Source organism: Alligator mississippiensis, chromosome 15 (assembly GCF_030867095.1).
Source record: "Alligator mississippiensis isolate rAllMis1 chromosome 15, rAllMis1, whole genome shotgun sequence".
Classification (NCBI taxonomy): Eukaryota; Metazoa; Chordata; order Crocodylia; family Alligatoridae; genus Alligator; species Alligator mississippiensis.
Window position 1 is genome coordinate 25,827,454 of NC_081838.1, and position 15,218 is coordinate 25,842,671.

At 52.4% G+C, this 15,218-nt stretch overlaps 1 protein-coding gene across 8 annotated transcripts; it reads right to left on the reverse strand.

Moving 5' to 3' along the window:
* Positions 1 to 294: 294 nt before the first annotated feature.
* On the reverse strand, positions 295 to 14,895 carry LOC106737537 (zinc finger protein 271-like). Of its 8 annotated transcripts, none has more exons than XM_059718898.1 (6): positions 14,877 to 14,895; positions 13,283 to 13,372; positions 11,627 to 11,799; positions 10,088 to 10,214; positions 4,034 to 4,150; positions 295 to 3,095 (listed from the first exon to the last, which is right to left on the reverse strand). In XM_059718898.1, the coding sequence occupies exons 3-6, from the start codon at positions 11,681 to 11,683 to the stop codon at positions 1,021 to 1,023; spliced, it is 2,376 nt and encodes a 791-aa protein (XP_059574881.1). In that variant the 5' UTR covers positions 11,684 to 11,799; positions 13,283 to 13,372; positions 14,877 to 14,895; the 3' UTR covers positions 295 to 1,020. The 8 variants fall into 8 exon arrangements, with proteins under 8 accessions (XP_059574881.1, XP_059574879.1, XP_059574882.1 ...); XM_059718896.1 differs by lacking the exon at positions 14,877 to 14,895 and adding an exon at positions 14,461 to 14,724; XM_059718899.1 differs by lacking the exon at positions 14,877 to 14,895 and adding an exon at positions 14,261 to 14,724 and having other exon boundaries at positions 11,627 to 11,796.
* Between the last annotated feature and the right edge of the window lie 323 nt (positions 14,896 to 15,218).

Genomic DNA, 15,218 nt, shown 5'->3' on the forward strand with positions numbered 1-15,218 from the left:
GCTGCGGTGGTGTTCCCATAGATTTCATAGACATTAGGGCTGGAAGGGACCTCGGAAGATCATCGAGTCCAGCCCTCCACCCGAAGGGCAGGAAGTCAGCTGGGGTCTTAGGATCCCATCATGGGAGCCAAGGCAAGGTCTCCTTAGGATAGTGAGAAACAGTTCAATCCTGAATGCCTCCCCGCCAAGAAAATAAGACTTTCCAGACAGGCAGGCCAGACCTGATAAGCAGTAAGCAAAGCAGTGAACCAGAGACGGCCTGGGAGTTCCCCAAGACACAGCAGTTGAGAACCGTTTCAAGGATACTGCATTTATTGAGTGCCTCATCTAAACTCTCTCGTGTGGGAGCAGGGGACCTGTCTGGTTGACACTGAACTTGACAAGATAAAGGATGGTAAAAAACAGATGAGAATGGTGATGTCCCAAACACCACAGGAAGGAAAAGGAAGGGATCACTTTGCTACCACAGGTAGCAGCCTAGGACTGGATGGTTCAAGAAAGGATGTTTTTTAATCAGGCCAACTTTGGTTTTGTGTCCCCCTGACTTTTATCCTGTTACCTGGCTCCATCACTTAGCTCTTGCCTGTTGTCTTCTCTGGCCCAGCTGCCACCAGAAGCTATCACAATATCCCACATTGGTCACTCCACATGGAAGCAGGAGGGAGTGTGTGTGTGTGTGTGGGGGGGGGGGGGTTACAGTCCAGGGGCAGGACCCTCACTCCCACTGCCCAGGGAGGACGAGGGAATCTGCACCCCATTCATTGCAACGATTCTGCTCCTGAAACACTTCTAGCACCGGGCACAAGGGCAGTTTCTGCCCCATGTGCATGTACTGATGCCTGGTGGGCAATGACCTTCAGGTGAAGCTCTTCCCATGCTGGCTGCAAGACAAGGGTTTCTGTCCCATGTGTGCATGCAAGTGATGGGTGAATTTGGAGCTCTGCATAAAGTCCTTCCCACACTAGGTGCAAGCAAATGTGCACATGCCTTGTGAGAGTTGCGCTGTTGCTGAAGCTCTTTTCACACTGGTTGCACGAGAACAACCTCTCCCCCTGGGTGCACACGCAGGTGCCTGGTGAGGTGTGAATTCTGCGTGAAGCTCTTCCCACACTGGCCGCAGGAGAAGGGCTTCTCCCCTGAGTGCAGGCGCAGGTGACTGGTGAGCGTGGAGCTCCGCGTGAAGTTCTTCCCACACTGCAGGCAGGAGAATGGTTTCTCCCCCGTGTGCATGCGAAGGTGCACAGTAAGATGGGAGCTCTGCATGAAGCTCTTCCCACACTGGCCACAGGAGAACGGCTTCTCCCCCGTGTGCCTGCGCTGGTGCTGTGTGAGCATTGAGTGATCGGTGAAGCTCTTCCCACACTGCGGGCAGGAGAATGGCTTCTCCCCAGTGTGTATGCGCAGGTGCCTGGTGAGTTGTGAGCTCTGTGTGAAGCTCTTCCCACACTGCCTGCAGGAAAAGGGTTTCTCCCCCGTGTGCACACGCAGGTGAGTGGTTAGCGTGGAGCTCTGCGTGAAGCTCTTCCCACACTGGCCGCAGGAGAACGGTTTCTCCCCCATGTGCATGCGAAGGTGCACAGTGAGATTGGAGCTCTGCATGAAGCTTTTCCCACACTGAGTGCAGGAGAACGGCTTCTCGCCCGTGTGTCTGCGACGGTGTTGTGTAAGCATTGAGTGATCGGTGAAGCTCTTCCCACACTGCAAACAGGAGAATGGCTTCTCCCCCGTGTGTATGCGCAGGTGCTGTGTGAGCGTGGAGCTCTGGGTGAAGCTCTTCCCGCACTGTCTGCAGGAGAACGGCTTCTCCCCTGTGTGCACAAGCAAGTGCTTGGCAAGGGTGGAGCTCTGCGTGAAGCACTTCCCGCATTGACTACAAGAGAACGGTTTCTCCCCCGTGTGCACACGCAGATGCCTGATGAGTTTTGAGCTCTGTATGAAGCTCTTCCCGCACTGGCTGCAAGCGAATGGCTTCTCCCCCATGTGTGCACGCTGGTGCCACATGAGCTTCGAGTGATCGGTGAAGCTCTTCATACACTGCGGGCAGGAGAATGGCTTCTCCCCTGTGTGCATGCGCAGGTGCTGTGTTAATGTGAAGCTCTGCGTGAAGCTCTTCCTGCACTGGATACAAGAGAATGGCTTCTCCCCCGTGTGCACGCGCAGGTGATTGGTGAGTTTGTCGCTTTGTATGAAGCTCTTCCCGCACTGGTTGCAAGAGAACGGCTTCTCCCCTGTGTGCACGCGCAGGTGCTTGGTGAGATGGGAGCTCTGCGTAAAGCTCTTCCTGCACTGGCTGCAGGAAAATGGCTTCTCCCCTGTGTGCACACGCTGGTGATTGGTGAGTTTTTCCATCTGCGTGAAGCTCTTTCCGCACTGCAGGCAGGTGAATGGCTTCTCCCCTGTGTGCACGCGCAGGTGATTGGTGAGTTTTTCCATCTGCGTGAAGCTCTTCCCACACTCGATGCAGGAGAACGGCTTCTCTCCCGTGTGCACACGCAGGTGCCTTATGAGTTTGGAGCTCCAGGTGAAACGCTTCCCACACTGAGGACAGGAGAATGGCTTCTTCCCCACGTGAATGCACGTGTGGTTTTGGAGGTGATCCCACCTAGAGAAGCCCTTCTTGCACTCAGCACAGTGGTACAGCAGCTCACCAGCGTGCATGCCCTGGTGTCCTCGGAGGTCGCTCAGGGAGACAAAGCTCTTCCCACACTCTGGGCAGAGGCGGGGTTGGTCCCCTGAGTGCATTCTCTGGTCCCCGAGGAGAGGGCGTGTGTGGTGGGTGCTGTTCCCATGCTCAGCACCGGGGTGGGCATCCTCCCTCCAGTAGGTTCTCCCATGGACCCCGCATTCCTGTTTGTCCCCAAAGCTCTCACTGGGCTCTCCACATATATGCAGCCCCTGCCCCTCTAGAGCCATGCTCTTGTGACAGCTTTTCAGGTCTCTCTGCCCTTCAAATCCTTCTCTGCTCCTTTGGGTCTCTGCTGTTCTCTGTCCCTGTTGGGTGTGGAGCTGGTTTCCAGCATGAACCAGCTGCTCGTTGGCAGACCCTGGCTCAGGAAACTGCTGCTGCTCAGCTCTGCTCAGTATCTCAGCATCTGCTGGGTGGAGAAAGGAGCCCAGAAATTAGTCCCTGCCCAGCTAGCAAAGGGAAAGATCCGCTATTCCCCCATGCTGGGATGTGCCCCAGAGTACGGCCAGGCCTCTGTTACTCTGTAAGAACAAAGGGGCGGATTCCCCGTGGAGTCGGACTCAGGTCCCACAGCTTGTACCCCTTGTGCCCCAGCAAGGGAGCAGAGCCTGGGCAATTGTAATGCAAACAAAGAGGTGCTTGTATCCCCCACCCCAAGCAAGAAAGCTTGTGAATCCAAACTGCACCTAGCAGGCATTTCAAACAGCCAGAGGTACTGACTGAACACTGCCTTTCTTCCCTGACCATTACAGAGGGGAGGAGCAGAGTTCCAGTTCAAACTAATCAATCTACAACACAGTCCTTAAGAAACCCTCCAGGGTTTCTGCCAACTCTGACAGCTGCCACGGGGGAATTCAAACACGATCAGGTCCTGCCAGAGGGTATAACAGAGATATGGCCACCTTGGGCTGGGCTAGCAACTCTTGCATTTCTGAGAACAGATGGAAATGTAAGCTCATGGGGGTACCAGATTTGTGCCTCAAATCAGGGCAGCAGGCTAGACTTTATCCCTAGCATTTTATTACTTCCTGATGGCCAGCCCCTCCCTTCCATGACAGAAACCTGCACCAGAATGGCTCCGGAGAGGAGGATCTGAAAGGCTGAAGGTGGATTTCCTACCTAAACAGCCCTAAGTAGGGGAAGAACAAGGAACCAGTTGCCTTTGCCTGCATCACTGAAATGCAAGGAGTGGGTACACACACCTGCCTGGACAACGTACATTTGGCCAAGCTGTGTGATGTCAGGACGTTGTGGCACCAGCTCAAGGCAAGTGTTCAGGTTTTCAGACCCTTGAGAGGTTCTCAGCTGAGGTGTGGGTGGAAGGGGTCAAGCATTTTCAAGACTCACCTGGGGACAAGTCCTCGGACAATGAACTTTCTCCGGCTTCCTCATTACTGCACATCCAGAGCTCCATCTCCCCTCGCTGGATGTGGCAGATTAAGTCTGGTGTAGGACCTCGATAACCTGTGTTAGAGAGTGTATAGAGAGTGTTTACTCCACCGTCCAGTGCCTGACTGGGATTTGGACAAATGATCCAATGGACTCAAACATTTAATGGGGACTCAAGGGAAAAGGAAAGGAGGACATTTAGAATAGAAGAGAAGGCAGAAACCTTCAATAGCTCATGGCCTCTGTCACCCAAGTGGAAGGATGGTTATATGAAGTATAAAGCACCAACCCTCCAGAAGCATATGTAAGTTAAAAAGCTCACAGTGGCACCAAGGAAGGTGGGAAGAGATGCAGCAATCCGTGATGTGCAAGGAGGAGGAAAGAGGATGCTTTGATAAATTTTCAAGATACTGATTTCAAGAGAGATCGTGAACATGCTCATGGCCATCTATCCAACTGGCCTTCTTCAAGTAATTTCAAGGGGAAAAAAAAGAAAGAAATGGATTTATTCTCAATAAACATTTGCAACGATGAACCTTAGAAGTAAGAGTCAATGACAGGCTGATGACAACCAAAGTTGGGAGTGAAAGCAATTCATTTTGGCACTGCATAGAAAAGGATGATGTTACAACAACTGTAGAAGCATCTCTAGCAGCCTTTCCATCCAATGGGTGGGTCCTTATGGGAAGTGATGCATAGATGCACACTGTATTTAGGATACAGACCATTTGCATCGTGGACATGGATAAAAGGAAGGTGACATTTTTTTCAAAATGAGAAAGTCCATAGTATGGCACCAGTCAACCCAGTTTCCCAGGAAAAGAGTGATGATAAAATCACCTCCAGAAGAGATGGACATTCAGTAAAAATAGGGTGAGCGATGTCTAGAAGTAGAGATATAACCAAACTGAATGACTGATACCTTGGGAGAGCAACATGGTCCCACACAGTATCATACTTGCTGACATTGGATAAAGTAAAGAAAGAGAATATCAGGGAAAGGAACAAATGGTGAAAGTTAGCTTAAGCAGAAAGCCCGGGCTTTGTAACCAAGTTGACCAACAATCTTAGAGATCTTAATGTAGATTCACTTTGAGATTCAGGGAAGGTAATTTTACTTACAGCAGCTGAAGATGTACTAGGTGAAACCTGGTCACATTAGAAATGCCACGTGGGAAATGGAGGTTTCATGAGGTATGGAAGTAAATAGAAAAGTCTTCTGTAAAGAGACAAAAGTGAATTGGGACCAGGTCATTTGTGCAGAGAAAAACAAAAGCTATAACATGGCAATAGCAAGAAAAGCAGCACTGAAAGGCTTGAGAAACACTAAAGAGGATGACCAAACGATACACCGACCTAAATCCACAATGAATAAACAAAAGACTTGGATAAATGTGTCCAATACTATTAGTGATGAGAGTGGAGGATTAACACGTGATCTGAAGCACATCTTGTAGTTTGAGATTTTATTGAGAAGAGAATGTCCCAGGGAACATTTGCATCCACTGACGCTGTAAATGAAGTACAAATTGCACCTGACAGTGCAGCGGAAGTCAACACAACAGGAAATGGGCAGACAGAAGTTATAGTAGGTTCATATACTCAACCTCTGGCAGTCCCTATGCATTAGGAGATGAAAGGGAATGCTGCTTCTGCACCAATGAAGGAAACCATACAAGGTAAAAGATTTTGAATGAATGGTGACTAAGTACAATATTATTTTTCTCCTTCCAACAGAAAGGGAGTAGCTGCCAAGGTTCCAATGACAGGAGAACAAAAATGACTTAGTCGCTCAACCCAAACTGATGATAAATTATTGCAGTCAGAGTCACTGGGAACACACAGATCACTGAGAACCAGTCTGGCTTGAGAAAAGCAAAGGACGCACCAGAAAAGAAAAGAACACCTGACTACTAAAAGGTATAGACATCCTCCTCTATGTAAGTCAGAACAAGCATCTCTAAGACACTCAGGAGAAAACTGAACTCCCAAATGACTACTTGGCTTTGGTATTTCACTGGACTAAGGGGAAAATCATACTAGATAAGGTTCAGAACAGGCATGGTGGGAATGACCGCATTCCTACTGTTGATGGTGAGCTGCTGCGTGATCAGTTAGAAAAGTTAGACATTTATAAGTCAACACGATCGGATTAACTTCATCTGAGAGTGCTGAAGGAGCTGGCCAAAGTCATCGCAGGACCTCTGGCGAAACTCTTCCAAAACTTGTGGTGCTTGGGGGAGGTCCCTGAAGACTGGAAGAGGGCCAATGTTGTGCCTATCTTCATGAAAGGGAGGAGGGAGGACCTGGGCAACTATCAGCCTAATTTCTATCCCAGGGAAAATCCTGGAAAAACTCATCATGGACTCTATGTGTGATAGGCTTGCAGAAGGTAGGAGTCTGAATGACAGCCAGCATGGCTTCATCGTGGGCAGGTCTTGTCTTACCAATCTCATCTCCTTCTATGACCAGGTAACTCACCACCTGGATAAGAGAGAAGAGCTTGACATTGTATACCTAGACTTTCAAAAGGCCTTTGATCTGGTATCCCACGATGTTCTCTTGGGAAAATTGGAGAATTGCAGGCCTAATTGCTCAACAGGCAGGTGGGTAGGAAGCTGGCTGTGGGGTAGGACCCAGAGAGTCCTAATGAACTGATCCGTGTTGTCCCGGTGAGAAGTGGGCAGTGGTGTCCCTCAGGGGTTCATGCTTGGCCCAGTGCTTTTCAACATCTTTATCAATGATTTGGATGTGGGATGAAGAGCTCACTGGCCAAGTTCATGCATGACACCAAGTTATGGGGTAGCGTGGTCACACTTGAAAATAGGCTGCAGATACCAGCAGACTTAGACAGGCTGGTGAGTTGGGCGGATCAGGACCAGATGAAGTTCAAAACTGAGAAGTATAAAGTGCTCCACCTGGGGACGAACAACCCCCAACATACCTACAGACTTGGTGGTGCCAAACTGACTAGCACCACGACTGAAAGGGACATGGGGGTCATACTAGATCACAATATTAACATCAGCTGTGAGTGCGATGCTGTAACCAGCAGGGCAAACAATACTCTGGCATGCATTAACCCATGCACCTCCAGCTAAACCAAGGAAGTGATTCTTCTGCTTTACTTAGCACTGGTGAGAACACAGCTGGAGTACTGTGTCCAGTTCTGGGCACTGCTCTTCAACAAGGATGTGGCAAAGCTTGAGAGTCCAGAGAAGGGCCATGCGTATGATCAGAGACTTGCAAGGCAAGCCATACGAGGAAAGGCTGAGGGACTTGAGCCTCTTCAGCCTAAAAAAGAGAAGGCTGAGTAGGGACTTGGTAGCAGCTTACCACTACATCAGGGGAATACATCCAGGGCTCGGCAAACAACTGTTCACCGGGGCACCCTTGGGGAAAACCAGGAGTAATGGCCACAAACTCCTGGAAGACCATTTCAGGCTTAACACTAGGAAAAACTCCTTCACAGTCAGAGTGTCCAGACTGTGGAATAAGCTCCCTACGGAGCAATCACCTACCCTGGAAATCTTCAAGAGGAGACTGGATGGTCACCTCACTGGGGTCGTTGTCTTTCCTGCCTCATGCAGGGGGCTGGACCCAATGATCTTGCATTGGTGAGGTTTTATTCACCAAGGCACCCCTGGGGGTCACAAGAAATAATGGCCACAAGCTAGCAGAGAGCAGATTTAGATTGGACATAAGGAAAAACTTCTTCACAGTTCTAGTGGCCAAGGTCTGGAACGGACTCCCAAGGAAGGTGGTGCTTTCCCCTACCCTGGGGGTCTTCAAGAGGAGGTTGGATATGCGTCTAGCTGGGGTCATCTAGACCCAGCACCTTTCCTGCCTATGCAGGGGGTCGGACTCGATGATCTATTGAGGTCCCTTCCGACCCTAACATCTATGAATCTATGAATCTATGAAGGTCCCTTCCAGCCCTAACAATCTATGAATAAGATCCTTAGGAAGTGAAAAACGGTTTTCACCAGGGCTCTGGACTCAGCCATCACAGGGATGAGAGATGATCTTAAATCATCAGTACCGTGGGCCATGTGATTTTTGCAAAAAGACTTCCCAATATGAAGAGCGATTCTAGCAGAACAAGAAAACGTTACCAAATGCCAAGCGAGCTGTGGTCCATGGCAATAAGATGGCTAGAAAGGAACGTGGGACGAGACTTACAAGGGCTCCTTGTTAGACATACTCATGTCCCATCATGCGTACAAGTGTCGCTAGAGAGGCTGAGGAAGTGGAGAGCCACGGGTTCCAGTAGCACCTGCAGCTAATGCCCCCATTGGCTGCTGCCCAGTGTAAGTTAAAAAGGGGGATTGAGGGTAGAAACAGATGTCTCCAAACTGCGTGGTGTGGTGGAGAGCCTGGGAATCCATAATCCAAAGTCGGGAAATACCAACATTGCCATAACCAGGGCACCCCAGGCTTCCCCTGCTTGAAGAGACGTGTCCCTGGAATCTCCCCAGCCTGTCTCCTCAAGCAGAGAAGCCATAGCTTTCTTCACTTCTAGACATCCCAGAGGTATGTGTCTGGAAGTGAACAAATCCTGGCCTTCTCTGTTTCCTTAGATGCATCCCCAAGATTCCCCAGGGTCGTCTCAAAGAGGAGAAAGCTGGGCAGGGGCTCCAGGGGCCCAATCCTGTCTAGAAATTCATAGGGTTTGCAGGATTGGGGCCCTTCAACCCTGCAGAGCAGCTGGCCAGGGAGGCTGGAGAGCACAGGAAGTTCTCCCACCACCAAGCAAACAAACAGCTGCCACAATCAAGGAGTACAATCTATTACTGGTGTTTTTGCAGCCACACATTTGAGGTATTTGTGATACAAGAAAAGGTATGGAGGTCTCTTTGCTTTGCCTTTGTGCCTTCATAACCATTTGTTTTGGAGGTACAAGGATGGGGAAAAGTGACATGTGTTTCCACCCTTAGAGAGCACTGAAATGTGCACTGTTTGATTCATAGATTATAGAGTTGGAAGGGACCCAATGGATCATCGTGTCCGACCCCTGCCCCTGGCAGGAAAGAGGACTGAGGTCAGACGACCCCAGCCAGGTGACTGTCAAGCCTCCTCTTGAAAACCTCCAAGTTAGGTGATAGCACCACCTCTCTTGGCATCCCGTTCCAGACTCTGGCCACCTTTACTGTAAAAAATTTCTTCCTAATGTCTAACCTATATCTACTTTCATTAGTTTGCACTCATTATTCCTAGTTACTTCCTGAGGTGCTCTGGTAAACAGCGCATCCCCAATTCCCTGCTGTCCTCCCCTGATAAACTTATAGGCAGCTACAAGTTCTCCCCTCAGCCATCTTTTGTAAAGGCTGAAGAGATCTAGATCCCTCAACCTCTCCTCGTAGGGTCTTTCATGGAGGCCACTAATCATGCGAGTGGCCTCCTCTGGACCCTTTCCAGATTCTCTGTGTCCCTCTTGAAGCGCGGCGCCCAAAACTGGACACAGTGCTCCAACTGCGGCCTGACCAGAGCTGCATAGAGGGGGAGCAGCACCTCCCTCGATCTGTTGGTCATGCATCTGTTAATACGCGACAAGGTGTGATTGGCTTTGTTGATGACCTCGTTACACTGCCGGCTCATTTTCATTTGCTGGGATTGTTAAGTGTTTGGACCAAATACAATAGAGTGAGGAAGATGGACCGATTCCCCAAGGCATGGTTGTTGGCAAATCATTGAATTGGAGATGCTACAAACAGGCCAGGATGGCAAAGGGGGATTATCTTGCAAAGAAATGGCTGGATATAGAAACAACAGGGTCAGGCCAAAGGAAAGACCCCAATGAAGGTGCCTGAAACAACCAGACGAGGGTATGAAAGTGCGAAGTAGACAAGAGGCCTGAACAATGACGGAGCTCAGTGGGGTGAAAGTGGGTTTAAACCACCAGCCACAATGCACGAGGACCCGACTATTAAGGAACAGGGAGAAGAACGGGACATGCTGGATTGCACACAGCTCTGGAAAGCGGGAGGTGGGAAGCAAGAACCAGAACGTTACCCAGGAACACGAGGGCTTGGTAATTCTTCAGCATCTGGTCCCGGTAAAGCACCTTGTTATCATTTTCCAGCAGCTCCCACTCCTTCCGGGTGAAATACACGGCCACGTCCTCAAACACCTCCCGGAGCTGCAGTCACAAGCATTACACCATCAGTGTCTCCTGTCCCACCTGCCTCTGCAAACCTGAGTCTTACCCCTCAGCTGACACAGCTGCTCCAGCAAAGGGTCTGGTGTGGATACAGCTCTGCAGACAGAGCAGCACGTTTGTCTGCTTTTGTTCACATCATGCAGGGAGTCAGAGCAGCTATTCCCTCTCCTAGTATATGCTGTGCCTGAAAGGGAGGCACTGCCGTCGTAACAACCCAGCAGAGACTGCAAGCCAGACACCCTGAGTCTCCTGTGGGGAAGCTGTTTTCACGGCAGTGACTCACTGGGGGAATACCCTGCCTGAGAGGGGACCCCGAGGAATTCACCCTTCTGCACCCGACACTGCCCAGGAAACACTGGGTGTTGGTGGTGTCAGGGTTTAGGCTTTTTTCTCCGTGGGGTTCGGGTTGTGTGTGTGTGTGTGTGGGGGGGAGCTCTGATGGCCCCAAATCCCAGGAGATCTACTGTCCCCCCTAAAGACAGGGAACCTCCTTGCTGATGTCCTATGTGGCCTGGGGCTGCTGCAGCCACCCCCCCTGTGTCTCGGCCATGGAGAGGAAATGAAAGGCAGGGGAAGGAGTAGAGCCAGGAAGGGGCAATGAGGATTCCCAGTAGCCTGGGCTGGGATGAAGCAGGAGGGACTCAATGCAAACTCAGCCTGGAAGCAGGAGAAAAAGCTGGTTGTGGCACTCAAACTCCATGCACAGAGACAACAATATTACAGGTCCTCAGATCACAAAGTGTGCATCTCCCCTGGGCGCAAGTCACACTCGAAGGCTTGGAGAGGGGCTCCTGCATATATAAGCAACTTGGCAAATTTGTCCTTGATCCCAGTCAGACCCTGGTGCAAGGAGACTGGGATTCATTTCCTTTTCTGGCAGGTGGATGCTGGATTCTCCCGCAGGAGTCAGGAGCGCTGCTCACTTTGAGCACGCTGCCAGCTCAGGACCCTGCCTTAGCCCTGGCAGAGCTGGGGACCCTGCTGGAGTGAGGTGCAGAGCCCCTCTGTGCTTCTCAGAGGGAACCTGGTGAGCTCAGCTCAGGAGACCCTCACCCCATGCTCCCTGGTGCCGACTGGGGGCTACAGAAGGGCCCTCTCCTGGGACTCCCAGTCTTCAAATGCTTTCTTGAAGCACCACTTAGAGGAAGCTGAAACAGCACTCCCAGAGGCAGGGAGCACTGGACCAGACCAGCACTTCCAGTCCCAGCCTCCCTGGCTATCTGGACTTGGCAGCCAGCTTCTGCTTCCCCTCGGTCCCTCCCTACTGGCTCAGCGTGGATGCAGGCTGTCTTGCTGCTGAAGCTTCCTCTTGTGGCTCTTCAGGTCTCTCAGCTCCTCTGGCTCTTCCCCCAACCCCTCACCCTTGACTCCCACCCCGCTGCAGCCTGTACCTTGCTCACGGCCATGTCCTCTCTCTGCGGTGGGCCACTGCCCAGCTTCTCACGCATTTGGTCTGGCCCAGGCCTCAGGGGTCTCCTCTCCCCTGATCTTCCTTGAGATGGCTTCAGCAGCTCCAGGGTTACAGGAGCCTGTTCCTCAGCTGTGCTCAGCGCCCCTGCACCTGCTGGGAGGGAAGGAGCATCCACAGGCTGTAGCCCTCACTGGGACAGTGATCAATATATACGTACTGCTCACACAAAGGATTTGCTAACGCATTGGCCGAGAAGGCCTGATCAGCGAATCTGGCTGATGCCTGAACTCCTAGTTCGGGCTGTTGCCTGAACCTTGGTTTGTGGCCAGAGGGTGGGAGGTAGGAATGGCTGTAGAAAGGGGAGAAGGGTCCACTGCCAGGATGATAAGGCCAGAACAGGAACCCCTAGAATAGGATGTGGAACAAGTCCATGGCACATGTCAGCTCAAGACGTCAAGATACAGGTGCAATGTAACACGCAGTGTGTTTTGGAAGGGAACTTCGTATTGGCCAAGGGAGTCTGCGTGATGTTGTGCCATTGCCTTGTCCTGGGCACACACATGTTAACACTTTGTCTGTCAGACCACGAGTGCATTAGGGCCATGCCTCGTAGACAATAAACGTGCCCAAACTTTTTTCAATGGACTGAGCCTTGTGGTCATTCTTTAAGACCAGATTGGTAGTGGGATCTCCTGGCAATGACTTTTTGCTGGCAACACAGACCCTGAGACTTCAAATTAAAATTAAAATTACAACTGCATAGAAAATAGCTATACAGTTGTTACACATTTTCAAGTACTAACTTAAAAGCTGACTGGCTCTTTTTTTCAGCTGCGCGGACATTTTTATGGTGTGATAATTGCATTGCACGTGGGCCCGGCCTAAATTCCTTGTATGATTGACTAGTTAATTGTGTAATGTATGTAATGTGTGACAGAGGCCTTCAACTCTGACAACACACTAATAACACCCAACAAGGACAGCGATGATCACAGAGGTTAGTCCTAAAGCCACTGGTAAAAGTAAAGCCCTGCTACTCCCCCGTGCTGGCATGTGCCTAACTGAACCCCAGGCCTTAGTATATGACAGAGGAGAGAGATGGAAGAGACAAGGTCCCACAGGTCTTCCAAGGCCCCTGCTTCACGTTACATATATTATGCAATTTACTAGTCAATCGCACAAGAAATTTAGGCCAACCACGCATGCAAAGTCATTAACACAAGATAAAAATCATGCCCCTGCTACCAAGACAGCCAACCAGCTACAAACTTATTGCTTGAATATATGTAACAACTCCATAGCTGATTTATATCTAGCTTAAATTTGAATATGTAGTAGGGCCCTTTTAATAGACCTCCATAGCCATGAGGTTGGAGGTGAGCCCCAGTGACTCTGCCCTGGCTGGGAAGGGCAACCTCAGATCCCACTCCCCACGGGAGACACAGCAGGGACCCTGAGGCTTCATCAGGATCCACCAGGGCCACTTGCTTTTAGGGGTGAGGGTGGCTTCTGGGGGGATGCAGGAGAACAGGCAATGGGCTGAATCGGTCCCCCACAACACATGAGAGCAGACACGAGTTTTCTGCTGGTGGGGGTGCCTCCTGCTGCTGGAAAGGGCAGAACGGGAGTCTCTCACCTGCCCCTAGTGAAGGGCCTGGTCTGGGGAAGTAGTCCAAGGGGCCATCATTTGCCGACAAGTCCCAGGTGTCCTCTGTGTCAGGGGGACCTGCAGCAGGACAGAGGCCTGGGGTTAACTGTAAATAAAAACCAGCCCAAAGTCACTAGGAAAACCCATTGCCCAGACACCGGCACCAGTCCAGTCTGGGGCACAGAGGGCTCCTGGCAGGCTGGTGAGGGAACATCGCCCAGCAGAAGGGCTGCAGCACCGGGGTGCCAGCATGGAGATGCTGTAAGAAGCAGCCTTGAGGTTTGGGGAGGAGGAGGGTCCTAGGGACCCAGGGAGGGGTCCAGAGCCAGGGCCTTGGAAGAGATGGGCCCAGAAACGGACAGGCCTGGCCTTGGAAAAAATTGGCCTGGGGAGAGGGGCCAGGGGCCTGTAGCCCAGACAGGGGCCAGGACTGCAGAGACAGGACAACAAGGGGTGATTATACCTGCGAGCCATGGGGCATGGTGTAGGGGTTGATTGGAGACACTCAATTACTCCCAAGGCAGTGATCATGAACACCTGGTAGTCAATGGGAAGATCAGGAGTGGGAAGCCCTGGGGCCGCCTCCCTCAGGTAAAATAAAACAAGAGGAAGGCATGGCAGGGGAAAGAAGGGGTGATTGCCCAAGGAGAAAAAGGGCCGCAGTGTCTACAGGGGCCTCACGGCCACCCTGGAAGGCCCCGTCACACTCAGTTATTCAAATACCCAGTACACGGCCAGTAGCAGAAGCAACTGTCGTGGGGAAAATTATGTATATGCAAGTAATCCTAGGCACTGAACAGCTGGGAAACAAAAGGGCTCCTAGGCTGCAGGGTGCTAGACTGCAGAGCTCCCGAATGTCCCAGCGCGACCCTGGACTGTCTGATCAAGAGGACAGGGACCAAGGCTCGTGGGCAAGGCGCCTAGTGTCTTCACAGGCACGGGCGTGCATGCGGCTGCTGAACTTACACGAGCGCAGAGGACGCTCCTGCCGCTGGAGCACCGTCCCTCTCCACAACCCACTGGCTCCCCAGTCCCGGGTTTCCAAATAACAGTGAGGATAAAGGATCTTCCCACTGGGTGCTGCTGCCCCGCTCTCCTGCTGCTGACCGAGGCCCTGTCACCCACAGCCTGGCAGCGCATCCCAGCCCCGCAGGCGCCAGCAGTACCTCTGCTCGGGGCCGTGGCACGTTCCCTGGTTGTCTTCTCTGCCTCCCCCCAGCCCGGCTCCCACCGCACCTTCTGCCAGCATCCCGGCTCCCTGTGGGAAGGAGACGGGATTTATCGTGTGGGGGGGGAGCCGGGGCCACGACCCCCGGCACAGACCCACAGCCCCTCAGCAGCCCCAGCCCCACACGCACCAAGGGGCTGCAGGGGAGGGTCCACCCTGCCCAGACGTGGGCCCAGGGCGTGGGATAGATCCCCAGCACCCCTCCACGGCCCGCACCCCTACCTGCTCCCAGCTGCCCGTGCTCCTTGCTCCCGACCCCCAGCCCCCTGGTGCCCCTTGCTCCCGACCCGCAACCCTGCCCCTGCCCCATGGTGCCTCTCGCTCCCGACCCCCAGCCCCCCCATTGTCCCTTACTCTGTGCCGGCCCCACCCCACGTGCCGCTCCTTCTTCCCCCTCCCCCCCAGCTGCGGGGTCCAACCCCCCCACCCGCATCACACTAATGTCACATGACATCAGCGTCACATCACATCCTGCTGCAGTCCCCCCCCCCCCCCGAGCTCTGCAGTGCACCCTGGGAAGCTCTAGAGAAGGCGGGGGGGGGGCTGCCCCTCTCTCCCAGCCTCACTCTGCACCCCCCACCCCCTGCCTCAGTTTCCCCGGGTCTCCCCAGTGGCCTCCAGCACCCCGAGTCTATTGCCCCCCAGGACCCTGCAGCCCCTGTGCTTCGGTGACCTCCGGGCCCCAGATCCCCCCAC